Here is a 12,841-nt window from a genome sequence, read left to right as displayed (position 1 = left end):
TGCTGCCTGCTGGCTTGGGAGTAGGTGCCCGCGCCCTCGCCTTATGGCCTCGACCTCGCCATGTTCCGCCCGGGCGCGCTGCGGCTGCGGGGCTTCCCGCTGAGGGGCTCCCCCGGCCTCCTACGCTCCGTCTGCGGCCGCGAAGGGTGAGTGGGCCCGGGTCTGCGCGGCGGCCCGCGGCTGGGCATCTGCGGGGTGCGAGCGCAAGGCTGAGGCGGTCTCCGGGTTAGGGGTGCTTCCGACCCCGAGAAGTGGGCATTCGGCTCTCTTCTCGAATTATGTGTGTTCTTTTCCATGCACAACCGTTCGAAGTGAGAATATCAAAGGGTTCCTGGTGCAAAGACTCTGCTACCCCCATTCCCTTGCCCAGTCAACTGTTAGCAGTGTCTTCTGTATGGGGAGGCAAACGCAGGTGTATATATGGTCTTCTTTGACTTACCTATACCTTGCTTTTTACAATGCGCCTTGGAGAAGCTCATGATCTAGCTAGGAAGACAGACATGCAAATCAATATATCAAGCCACTGAGCAATATTTATAATTGGAGAAGCAGGAGCACGGTGAGAGGACGTTGAGCAAGGAAGAGCATTGTACTCCATCTGGCTCTCTTCAGCCTGGAAAACACTGGAGGGAGGAGGTGATCCAAGATTTATAGATAATGGACTTCATGATGATTATGGGGTTTTTTATGGAATAAAATGTTTATCAGTGTGTTTTTAAAGTAGACTGAGAAAAATTATTCTCTAGATTTCTTTGAGAAAAAGAAGTCATCTGTTCAATTCTTTAGCTCTATTAAGTATCTACAATGGGTCAGAATTAGGGGAATGGCGTTCAAATGCCTCCTCCTCCCTCCCCCAACCAGGTTGCCTAAGTCAGGTTGAGGCTCCCAAATGATTGTCAGCACATGTAACTCTCCCAGGCACTAGATGTTAAGTACTAGAAGAATAAGTAAGGAGAATCACACTAGTCAGAAAAAAAACCCAAAAAAACTATAACTATCATAGCCTAGTAAAGCTACTATTAAAAAAAAAACTGTCTTCCAGAGAAGAAAACCCACCCTTACCTGCAGAAACAAGATGGAAAGACAGGGCAGAAACAGTGATCATTGGAGGTGGCTGCGTTGGTGTGAGTCTGGCTTATCATTTGGCCAAAGCAGGCATGAAAGATGTGGTCCTCCTGGAGAAATCGGAGCTCACTGCTGGATCTACCTGGCACGCAGTAAGAAAACTATCTCAACACCGTCATATGCACTGAATTGTCACTTGTGCAATTGATTTTTTTTCCTATTCACAGCTCCCCACTGAGAGCTCTTTAGAGCAAGTTCCCTTTCCATAGCACTGGAAGGTGCAATTGCAGTTTAGTTGGTATACTTTAAGTGGGTGATCAACATTTATGATGTTGATAATCATAAGAAGATAATCTTGAACATATGACTCTGGATTCAAATCCTGACTCTGTCACTTTCTACTTATGTGACTTCTGGCAACTTACTTAAGTTTCTAGTTCCTGATGTGTAAAATGGGAATATTAATAGTACCTACCTAATAGGGTTGTGATGAAGGATTGAATTAATATGTGTAAAGTTATTATGGTAAGTGGTTAGTAAATGTTAGCTTTTGTACCGAAGGATAGTGCCTGGGTGATCCTGAATACAGGCCTGAGACCTTTACCTACGTCCCCTCACTTGGCTTTAGTGATCCTTTTATGTTTATTGATTTATGATTTTAAGTTAGTGCTGTGAGACAACAGCTTGGCTTCATGAGGACTTAACTATGAGGCCTGAGAACATGCAACACAGCTTTCATGTTGTGTTAAATGAAACACACGACCAAGTCAATCTCGCCTATTTAATGGTATGTATAATTGTTCCAGTGCTGTATAATAATTGGGCTTACATCGAAAGCTGCTCAGGTAAATGAGGTGATTGATACTGCTTTCATACTGCCAAATCAATTATTTCTGAAATCAGCTAAGATGGGAGGGGAAGATTTTATGACTGCAGGTGCCGTTTTTGTTTGGAGGAAGAGTTGGGATGAACAACAAGGTCCTACAGTATAGCACAGGGAACTATATTCAGTATCCTGTAATAAACCATAATGGAAAAGAATATGAAAAAGAATATATATATATGTATAACAGAATCATTTTGCTGTATACCGGAAACTAACGTAACATTGTAACTCAACTATACTTCAATTTAAAAACAAGTTGGGCATTGTTAGCTTCTGCTCATCATCCCTTTCCATCATTAGCTTTCCCCTACTGAGACAAGAGGGAACCCTGCTTTTAGGGGCCTTTTGACACCCAGAACCTGCTCACGGTAAGGGATAGAGTTGGATCTCCTGCCTCCAGCTGAGTTTCGGGGAGACTGATGCCCAGACTTAAGCCCACTTCACCCCAGAGTCCCTGTGGTCACATAGACCACACCCACCAATTGGATGGAGACTTCTAGAAAAATGGCATCAAGCCCTGCTCCTCTTCCTTCTTTCTTCCCCTGCCAGCCCTCTCACTCCTCAGTCTGGGAGGGAGGCCCAGCTACCTGGTCCTCCCTGAGTGTCTTTTCTGAGTCTCCATAGGCACATTTGTCTCTTGTGTCAACAGTTCTCCCTCAGCTTGCTTCCTGCTACCGGGAGAGAGGGGCCCAGGAAGCCACTGACCCTCTGGCTCTTCTCCCCTCCCTGAACTAGACTTTCAGTGCAGATTTCCTTTTATCATAGAATAGGAAGCCTGCATTTCTCCCACAGCTCTCCTATGACTTCTTTTGAGTGGACATTTGGTCAGTCTTTCAACAAATACTTATGAAGAGCCTATATTGTGTCAGGCCATCACTGTTCTAGGAGGTGAGGACACAGCAGTGTGCAAAACAAAGCCCCTGCCCTCAAGGAGCCACATTCTGGTGGGGCGGATGGAAAAAACACAAATGATGCTCTAGAGTAATCGGTGCCACAGAGTAGAGTGGGGTAAAGGGATGAAGAATGATGGGGGTGGAGGAGCCTGGAGGCTACTTCGAAAAGGTGACACGAGCAGAGACTGGGCAGGAGTGAGGGAGCAAGGGGGCCATGAGGCTCTCCAGGTAAGAGCATGTAAGCAGAGGGAAATTTTGGCAAGTGGGAATATCCTGAGAGGGAGGGCTTACACCCTTTTAACGCTTCCGGATTGTTAAGGAGGGTGTACACTTTAATATTTTAATTACTTTTTTGTTCATTTATAGTGGATTGACTTGATGTAACCCGCAATTTAGTTACTAGAATAACTAGAATCCCTGAATATTACTTCTTAAACATCCCATGAATAATAATAATAACAATAAAGCAACATAGCCTAAGATCTTTTAAGAAAAGTGGGCAAAGTTTTTGAGATGATGGCTTCTTTTTAAAAGTTAACTGTGCAAAATAATTTCCCCTTAAGCAGAGAGATACCAGAATGAGTGGAAAAGGCATTTTTCTGCTTTGTGAACAAAGTAGTAGGCTCTGGTTCACAAAATAAGATTCATGCAGGGTGAGCTCAAGATGGACTCAGGCATCAGAAGCCAGGTAACTTGGGCCCCTACAAATAAAGGAAAAGAAAACTGGATTGCCCTAGGAAGCTGATTAGAGGATTTCTTGCAAACAAGGGGGTCTCCCACCAGAGAGCATCCTGAAGAAATGCCACAGATTAGAATTTTTTTGAGATATAATTGACATAATAGTTTCAGGTGTAGAACATAATGATTTGATATTTGTATGTATTGCAAAATGATCACAATAAGTCTGGTTAACATCCATTACCACACATAGATACAAATTTTTTTTCTTGTGATGAGAACTTTTAAGATGTACTCTCTTAGTGACTTTCAAATATACAATACAGTATTGTTAACTGTAGTCACCATGCTGTACGTTCCATCCCCAGGACTTCTTTATCTTATAACTGGAAGTTTGTGCCTTTCGACCCCCTCCACCCATTTCACCCCCTCACCACCCCTGCCTCTAGCAACCATCAATCTGTTCTCTGTATCTCTGAGTTCCATTGTTTTGTTTGTTTGTTTTTAGATTCCTCATGTAAATGACATCATATGGTATTTGGTATTTATAGCTCTTTGTCTTGTTTTATTTAGCATAATGCTGTCAAGTTCCATCCATGTTGTTGCAAATGACAGAATTTCCTTCTTTTTTATGGCTGAGTAATATTCCACTATATATATATGCCACATTTTCTTTATCCATTCATTTTTTAACACAGAGAAATTTTGGAACAGATATGAGAATGTGGACGTTTTGGGGGGCCAGCTGAAGGGGCAGACTACAAAAATAAAGGCAGTCTCACTGAAGAATCACATGTGCTCAAGGCTACACATTTCTGGGACATACAGGAATCAGATGCGCCGGGGAGGAGGGCACAGCTTGCAATGTGAATATTCAAAATGGAATCACAAATCCAATAGTCTTGAGGTTTTGCTGGATTTTAACGAGACTGCTTTGTCAGCATCCAATACTACTGCTAATATAGAACATTTCTTGTAGGATGGAAGGAAAGGGGAGAGAATGGAGAAAGAAGCAGTTTTGGCATATGGGGTCCCCAGGAGAGGCTGCCTGTGGGAATGGTGTCAAAGTGGATGTTTTGGAGGGCTGAGGGCTAAAGATGCAAGATTATCCATTTGGGGTGTAGGAAGACAATGTTAGACCTTTCTGTTTATTTCATTTTATTTATTATTTATTTTTTTTTTTTTGCGGTACACGGGCCTCTCACTGTTGTGGCCTCTCCCGTTGCAGAGCACAGGCTCCGGACGCGCAGGCTCAGTGGCCGTGGCTCACGGGCCCAGCTGCTCCGTGGCATGTGGGATCTTCCTGGACCAGGGCACGAACCCGTGTCCCCTGCATCGGCAGGTGGACTCTCAACCACTGCGCCACCAGGGAAGCCCTCTGTTTATTTTTATCTAAAAATATAAGAAAGACATTAAGCTTTACTAATCTTTATAAATAGCCCTCACCTTTTTTTTTTTTTTTTTTTTTTGCGGTACGCGGGCCTCTCACTGTTGTGGCCTCTCCCGTTGCGGAGCACAGGCTCCGGACGCGCAGGCTCAGCAGCCATGGCTCACAGGCCCAGCCACGCCGCGGCATGGGGGATCTTCCCGGACCGGGGCACGAACCCGCGTCCCCCGCCTCCGCAGGCGGACTCTCAACCACTGCGCCACCAGGGAAGCCCAGCCCTCACCTTTGATGTGGGTGACATATTGTGTATGATACCAATGTTGCCTAAGGGAGAGGGTGGTGCTCCACAATGGGAGCGTCCCCATTCTTTCTTTTTTTTTTTTTTTTTTTGCTGTACGCGGGCCTCTCACTGCTGTGGCCTCTCCCGTTGCGGAGCACAGGCTCCGGACACACAGGCTCCGCGGCCATGGCTCGCGGGCCCAGCCGCTCCGCGGCATGTGGGATCTTCCGGGATCGGGGCACGAACCCGTGTCCCCTGCATCGGCAGGCGGACTCTCAACCACTGCGCCACCAGGGAAGCCCCCCATTCTTTCTTTTGTCTTCAGTCTGTCATGACATATTGCAGATCACATGCTATAGGATACCAATGTTATGATCGATTTTATAGAAACAAGGCTTTAAATAATATTATTTGTGATGAAAGGGAGAGGGAATGTGTTGTACTACACAGAGGTTTGTTGGTTATCCCATAACAATAATCAAAAGAGTTGTAAAACTTAAAGTTTTTCTTTTACAAAAAGACAGGTGTCCCCAATTTGGTGATCTTTGTAGTGATGGAAGTGGCTGCCAGTAATTCTATGTAGGAGATACATACAGATGCAGTTTATTCCTTCAAAGTCAAGGTGATGCTCACAACAAGTGAAAAATAATTTTTGGAAAATAGTCCTGTTGGAAAGAAAGCATTTTGAGAAGGGGTGTTTGGAAATGTTGGTATCATTATTAGATTTTTCTGGCCAAAATGATATGTATCACCTAGAAAAAACTCTCATACATGCAAGAGATAAATTTAAAGTTAAGTTTAAACCCATTTAACATTTTCCCAAATGAGGAGTCTCAGTGGGTTTGTACCCATTTTTTAAAATGTAAAATGCAGTACCTCCCAATTAACTTATAAAAGCTGATAGACAAGAGAACGTGAAACATTAATAGTCAAATTTCAGTAAAAACCTTTTGGTAGGTGGTGATGGGAATGGAAGAAGTGGCGTCAAGATACAGAGAGTACAGCCAAGAGGGGGCACTTCTCCCACTTACATCTTTGTATCATTGACAGATAGCTTCTTCAGCTATCACAGCCATTCAAACCATCACAAAAGAAAACACACCAAGAAATTAGACCTTCAAATCGCTGTTTTACCAACATTAATCCAACATATATATTTTAGTAATATAAAATATTACATAACCCTTGCTAAAATATTAATAAGCTTAATATTCAAAAGCTTTTCTACACAATAAATTTTTAAAATTCAAAAACCTTTCTGCACAATCAATAAAGTAAGAATTATTTACAATATTTAATTCATTTCCAGTTGTTTTTGTGTGTTTTATGATCTCTGCTAATATAGTAATACATATTTATATGTCATGTGGGAATAAAGAAATACACATATTTTAGTGGGTATGCTCAAATATTTTTATTGGATGCAAGTGCATGGAAGCACTGGGATATGGGAAGGCTTGAGGTCAGTCACTGGGCTTTTTGAGACTGTAGAGGCTCATGACAGAGCGGGAAGGATTATTAAAGAGAGAGAGAACATCACTAGCTTTAGCATCCATGGATGATTTTTCTAACTGCATCATTCTTTCATACTTATTGTTAGTCTGCTAGAAGGAAGAGCCTTCCACTCTCCCTACTTATTTATTTATTTATATCAACAAGGATTTATAAATTCTTATTTTATTCAAAGGGTTATAATTCTTAATGATTATTCTTTTTTTAAATTGAAGTATAGTTGATTTACAACGTTGTGGTAATTTCTGCTGTACAGCAAAGTGATTCAGTTATACATATTTATATTCTTTTTAATATTCTTTTCCATTATGGTTTATCACAGGATATTGAATATAGTTCCCTGTGCTATACAATAGGACCTTGTTGTCTTAATGATTATTCTTGTCTGTATTTCATCTTCCCTCTTTTATCTTCTCCACCAAATATAATCATTTTCTTTCTTCAAATCGAAAGTAAGTCCCTGCCTTGTCCTCCATGAAGCCTTCTGTGATCCTTCCAGCATCTTCTCTTCTCTTAGTTCCCTTAGTTCTTGTGTTTTTCTCTCTATGCTCTGGCACTTAATCATATGCTCTTGATTTCATTGTTTCATGTATGAAAGTTTCATGACCCCAATCAGACTATAAAATCCTGAAGGATAAGAACAGTGTTTTTCTTCTTCTTCAAACTTCCCACTTAAAATATCTTTGCTGGAGCCCAGAAAGGAAAAACACTGTACCCTTCTTCCACCCCATGCCACAGGACTGACACACAAGTTAACAATAAATACCATGCAGGACATTACATTCAAATAACTCACAATAAAAGCACAGATATGGTTGACCCCAAATTTTAAACACAGATCAAAAGACAAAAACTGGTTGATAAAAAATGTAAGGAATACAAAAATTATATATATGTGTGTGTGTGCGTGTGTGTGTGTGTGTGTGTGTGTGTGTGTGTGTAATTTTAACCTGACAAAAAATTGAGCTCAGGATTTACTTCTGACTGTCCTGGCAGCAAGGAAACTAGGGTTGTATGAATTGTTCAGTAGAAATAGTTATAGCATTTCAGTAAGAAAGACCAATTTTTCCTTGACCAGAAATTCCTAGAAGACTTTGTTCCCTAAAAAAAGGATATTGAGCTAAATGTTTTGAGTAAGAGCTTTACAAAACAAACTGATGTGACTCTTTCAGTAGAGAGATCATTAACTCATTCTATGAAAACAGCTTTCCAGGGTGGGGAAGAAGATTGATGTAGTGTAGGTATATCATTTTTGGGTGGTCTGGCTTAACCTAGGTTAAACTTAGAGGATCTTGAGGAATGAATGGTGAACAGAACCCTAGGCCCAGGCTTGTGAATATCCATTTTCTCAACTGACACAAGATATATTGAAAACAAAATTGAGTTCTCTAGAAGATGCCTGAAGGCCAGAGATTCTCTATTATTGAACTAGAAAACTTCATATCACACTAGATACCAAGCATGTAAAGAAGGATGTGATATTTGGCTGAAAGTTAGGGAACCTGACTCACAGTTGCCTCATTATGGGGCTGTGCTATGAGAGGACCTATGACGTTGGGCCAACATTTTTCTTGGAAAAGTAGCCAAATGCTTGAACAAATACTTGATAGACACGGAGGATTCTGGTCCATAAAGGATCACTGATGAACTTAAATGGCGGATTTTTTTTTTAATTGAAGTACAGTTGATTTACAAAGTTGTGTTAGTTTCAGGCGTACAATAAAGTGATTCAGTTATACATATATATTCTTTTTCAGATTCTTTTCTATTATAGGTTATTACAAGACATTAAATATAGTTCCCTGTGCTACATAGTAGGTCTTCATTGTTTATCTATCAATATTTTATATATAGTAGTATGTATCTGTTAATCCCAAATTCCCAATTTATCCCTCCCCTGGCTCTTTCCCCTTTGGTAACCATTAGTTTGTTTTCTATGTCTTGTGAGTCTATGTCTGTTCTGTAAATAAGTTCATTTGTATCACTTTTTTTAGATTCTGCATATAAGTGATATCAGTAGAACCAAATGCCCAACACGAAGAACTTTATAAATACTCGCAAACAGACTTTATTTTAAACAGATTGTATTCGGATGAGCTTTCCAGGATAAATTAGCTGCTGAATGGGGCCCCAGATACTTAACTGAGAGAACCTGCTTCATATCATTGCTTAGAATTCTTTGTCTGGATACTATATTGCATCTGCCAGAGTTGATAAAAAGGGGTTTGGCAGGTAATATTTAGATATTTTCCTGAGAGTGATTATTCAATATTTATTCAGGAAATGTTTGCAGGGTATAATCTATGTGCTCATTCATCAACTGGTTAAGCTATGACAAAGGTCTGTTCATCACTCAACAGGCTCTAATTCCTAGGAATGTTCTACTTCTTCAATTTTGGAAATTTCAAGAAAGAAAATAGGAGGGCTGCTTGATTCAAGGGAGTGGTGGGGATTGGGACAAGGAAAACTTTTTGCTTGCTTGTTCACAGTCCTTCTCCTTAAGGGAACACACGCTTTGTTGGTTTGAGTCCACATTGTATGCCGTCCCCCCATATTTTTCCTAATAGCATACATTCCTAACCTAAGTGATTCCATCTAAGTCATCCCATTTCTGAATCTGCAAACAATCCTTTCCCTAATAACTTTTAGGGACTTACTATATGTGTTTGTTGGCTGGCTCTCACATTATTTATGTGGTTCAAGTGGGTTCTTATAACTGTCACAAGCCTTATGCAATGTGCATTCAAACTCATGCTGATGTGTTCTCATCCCAGAGGACTGACTGGTGCTTGTCAATTTCTGGCCATTAGTAAATTACTTCTTAACAGATAAACTGTCCACATTTTGAGAATGTTAATTTTTTTCGGTATTTCCTTTCCTCCTCACTTTTAAGGCAGGTTTAACAACTTACTTTCATCCTGGAATAAACTTAAAGAAAATACATTATGATAGCATCAAACTTTATGAGAAACTGGAAGAAGAAACTGGACAGGTAAATGCGTTTATCTTGAAATTGTCTTTTTAGGTCAGTTTCTCAGAGATACATAAGATTACTGAAAGATTTTGATATCATCATGTATCGCTGTGTGTAGTGACAGCCATGAAATGTGAAATGTGGTAGAGGATTCTGATGAGAGTTTAAGATGAGAACCTCTAGAGCTTGCTTTTCAATCAGTTTAATTTCTTGAAGTGTATTAGCCATGTAATTACCTGCTCCTGATTTTTTACATGAGAAAAGAATAAAAAGTAGCTTTCAAAAATATCTTTAGTCAGCTTCTATATCTAGAAACTAAGATATCACAGCCTTTCTGCACTGGATTGCAAAGGATCTGACAATTGTACATGCCAGATTGTCACATGCCTTTGAAAAGTACTTCACTAAAAGCCCCTCACTTTTTAAAAAAAAAATATGTTTGTTTGTTTGTTTATTTATTTAGTTATGGCTGTGTTGGGTCTTAGTGTCTGTGCGAGGGCTTTCTCTAGTTGGGGCAAGTGGGGGCCACTCTTGATCGCAGTGTGCGGGCCTCTCACTATCGCGGCCTCTCTTGTTGTGGAGCACAGGCTCCAGACATGCATGCTCAGTAGTTGTGGCTCAGGGGCCCAGTTGCTTGGCGGCATGTGGGATCTTCCCAGACCAGGGCTCGAACCCATGTCCCCTGCATTGGCAGGCAGATTCTCAACCACTGCGCCACCAGGGAAGCCCCCCTCACTTTTATTTTTATCTCTTCTCATTTGTATTAGTACTTTCAAAATAAAGTGGCAGGCAAAGAGTATCCATAGACTAAGACTGAAGTCTGCTTAAAATTTTCATGCTATTTCCCTTGCCTAAAACCATCATATGGCTCCCCACTGTCTACAGGACAAAAGCCAAAGAAGAAGGGCCTTCATTAGCTAAGCCCTGCCTGCCTTTCCAGTGTTTTCTCTTGCCACTCTTTGCTATGCTCAGATGCTTCAGCTATTCTTAATTGCATACAGTTCTAGAATGAGCTGGGCTGTCTGCCTGAGACAGCATTCCTTCTGGTCCCCATTTCAGCATTCGCCTTCCACCCTTTCCTGGGGGGCGTCTCCTTTGAGAAGCCATGCTTGACTTTGTTCACCCAGCAGTCAGGCGGAGCTGAGGGCATATCTCTTGGTTCTAAGAACATGTGTACACATACCTCTTATAAAACGAATCCCTCTCAGTTGTGATTGTTGCTTTACTGATTGGTCTTCCCTACAGATTCCGAGCAGCTTGAAGATAATGACTGCATCTTTGATCACTGTCACCTAGGGCCTTGCTGAGTGCTTGGCCAACTAAAGGACTTCAGTAAATGCCAGATGAATGTTTATTTCAATTCACACTTAATCTCCTCACTGCAACATTCTGATTCTTCATGTTCCCTCTTCAAATCCTTCGTCTTTCTTTTTTTCACATAATTTTCTTCCACTCTGTACATGAGCACTATCTCATGTTGTAATTATGCATTTAGCTGTCCATCTTCACCTATAGACTGTAAGCTCCATCCAGGCAGGATCTTCATCTCTCTTGTTCACGACAGCATCTCTGGGGCTTAGCATAGTGCCTGGCACAGAGGAGACACTTAGTAAGCATTTGCAAAATGAACATCTTGCATATGATGTAAATATGGTATATAGCTATCACTTTCACTGCATAGTGAATCTCTTTTCTTACACACCTTCATTTTCATTGTGCTGGAGAAGAACCATGTTTGAGTGCCAAATAATGATTTATTTATGAGTTTTTACTGGCATTGTCATCACAGGTGGTGGGATTCCATCAGCCAGGTAGTATCAGAATTGCTACAACTCCTGTAAGGGTAGATGAATTTAAATATCAAATGACTCGGACTGGCTGGCATGCAACGGAACAGTATATTATTGAACCTGAAAAAATAAAAGAGATGTTTCCTTTACTCAACATGAATAAGGTATTTAACCTAAGGGCATTTTTTTTTAACCATTTGTTGATTTTAATTAAGATCAGAAAATTTTATTTTAGAAATTTAATTAGAAAAAACTTTGTGCACACATTTTGAATGTCAAAATCAGATGATTAATGCTGGAATTCGGGTAAATTATAAGATGGGCTATTATGTTTGCTAAATACAGTAAAGGTAATGAAAAATCTTATTAACTTTCTACCTATTACAACTGAGGAAACATTTTCAATACCTTTCTATTACTGTGTCCCCCAGATCTGGAGGTTTCTATAATAAACCTTCTGTTTGAGAAATGCAGAGAAGACAATAACCAGGTGTGACAAATGTGTGTATAGAAAGACTGTGTTACTAACATTTTTTTTTACAAAATCAAAGGTAGAAGTACATGTTATATTGCTACACAGATATCACCTGACTCATAGCTGTTCTACCCTGACAGGTATTGATCTAACCAAATTTAGCTGAGAAAATCCACTTGGGAATTTAGTGTCTTTTTGCTGGGTGATAATCCCATTTGAATAATAATAACAATGACTAATACTACACTACTTAACACTACAGCCCATACTTAATGTACTAGGTATTATGCAAAGCCATTTACATGTATAATCTCATTTACTCTTCACAATAATAATAGAAGGTATAGATTATTACTAAACAGGAAATTGCAGCTTAGATAGTGTACATAGTGGGCCCGAGCCCATCCAGCTAGAAAGAGCTAGAGGAGATTTGAACCCAGGCTTTCTGACTCCTTTGTACATATGCTACCTAAGGGTACAAGGTGGAGCTGTTCAGAGAAGCAGAGGCTTGTGTTTCTCCCCAGTGTAGTATCTCTGACACCTAAGGGTTCATAGCGTTGCTCTGGGAGCTGGGTTGTTAGCCCCTGTGAGTCTTGACAGGTTGCTGGCACTCCTTTTCAGTAGTTTTGTGTGATGCCAATTTGGTGGCAGATTGATGTTGCATTGCATTCTCTGCGTTTAAATTCTGCCACCACTGCCAGGAAGGATATTCTTATATCTGTTTATATGTCAATCTTGGGATGCTCTGCTGGAAGTTCTCACCATCACAGATTTTTCTCAAGGACATTGGGCAATGGAAATATGTGGGAAGAGTATTCTCTGGCTCTGGGCAGGGTGCCAAATCAAATAGATCTAGGGTCACTGCATAAGGACATATCCATTATGAAACACCAAAGTGACA

The 12,841-nt window shown here is 40.7% G+C and overlaps 1 protein-coding gene across 1 annotated transcript in view; it reads left to right on the top strand.

The window, feature by feature from the left end:
- Positions 1-60: 60 nt before the first annotated feature.
- Positions 61-12,841, top strand: part of DMGDH (dimethylglycine dehydrogenase) — a 61,741-nt gene continuing 48,960 nt past the window's right edge. The window contains exons 1-4 of the mRNA XM_060091780.1: positions 61-146; positions 1,043-1,217; positions 9,595-9,693; positions 11,465-11,629. Coding sequence (XP_059947763.1) covers positions 61-146; positions 1,043-1,217; positions 9,595-9,693; positions 11,465-11,629 — 525 coding nt within the window. The remainder of the gene's footprint in view (positions 147-1,042; positions 1,218-9,594; positions 9,694-11,464; positions 11,630-12,841) is intronic.

The sequence above is a fragment of the Mesoplodon densirostris genome, chromosome 3 (assembly GCF_025265405.1).
Source record: "Mesoplodon densirostris isolate mMesDen1 chromosome 3, mMesDen1 primary haplotype, whole genome shotgun sequence".
Lineage (NCBI taxonomy): Eukaryota > Metazoa > Chordata > Mammalia > Artiodactyla > Ziphiidae > Mesoplodon > Mesoplodon densirostris.
Note: the sequence above shows the minus strand (reverse complement) of the source record. Positions and strands in the feature narration are given on the sequence as shown.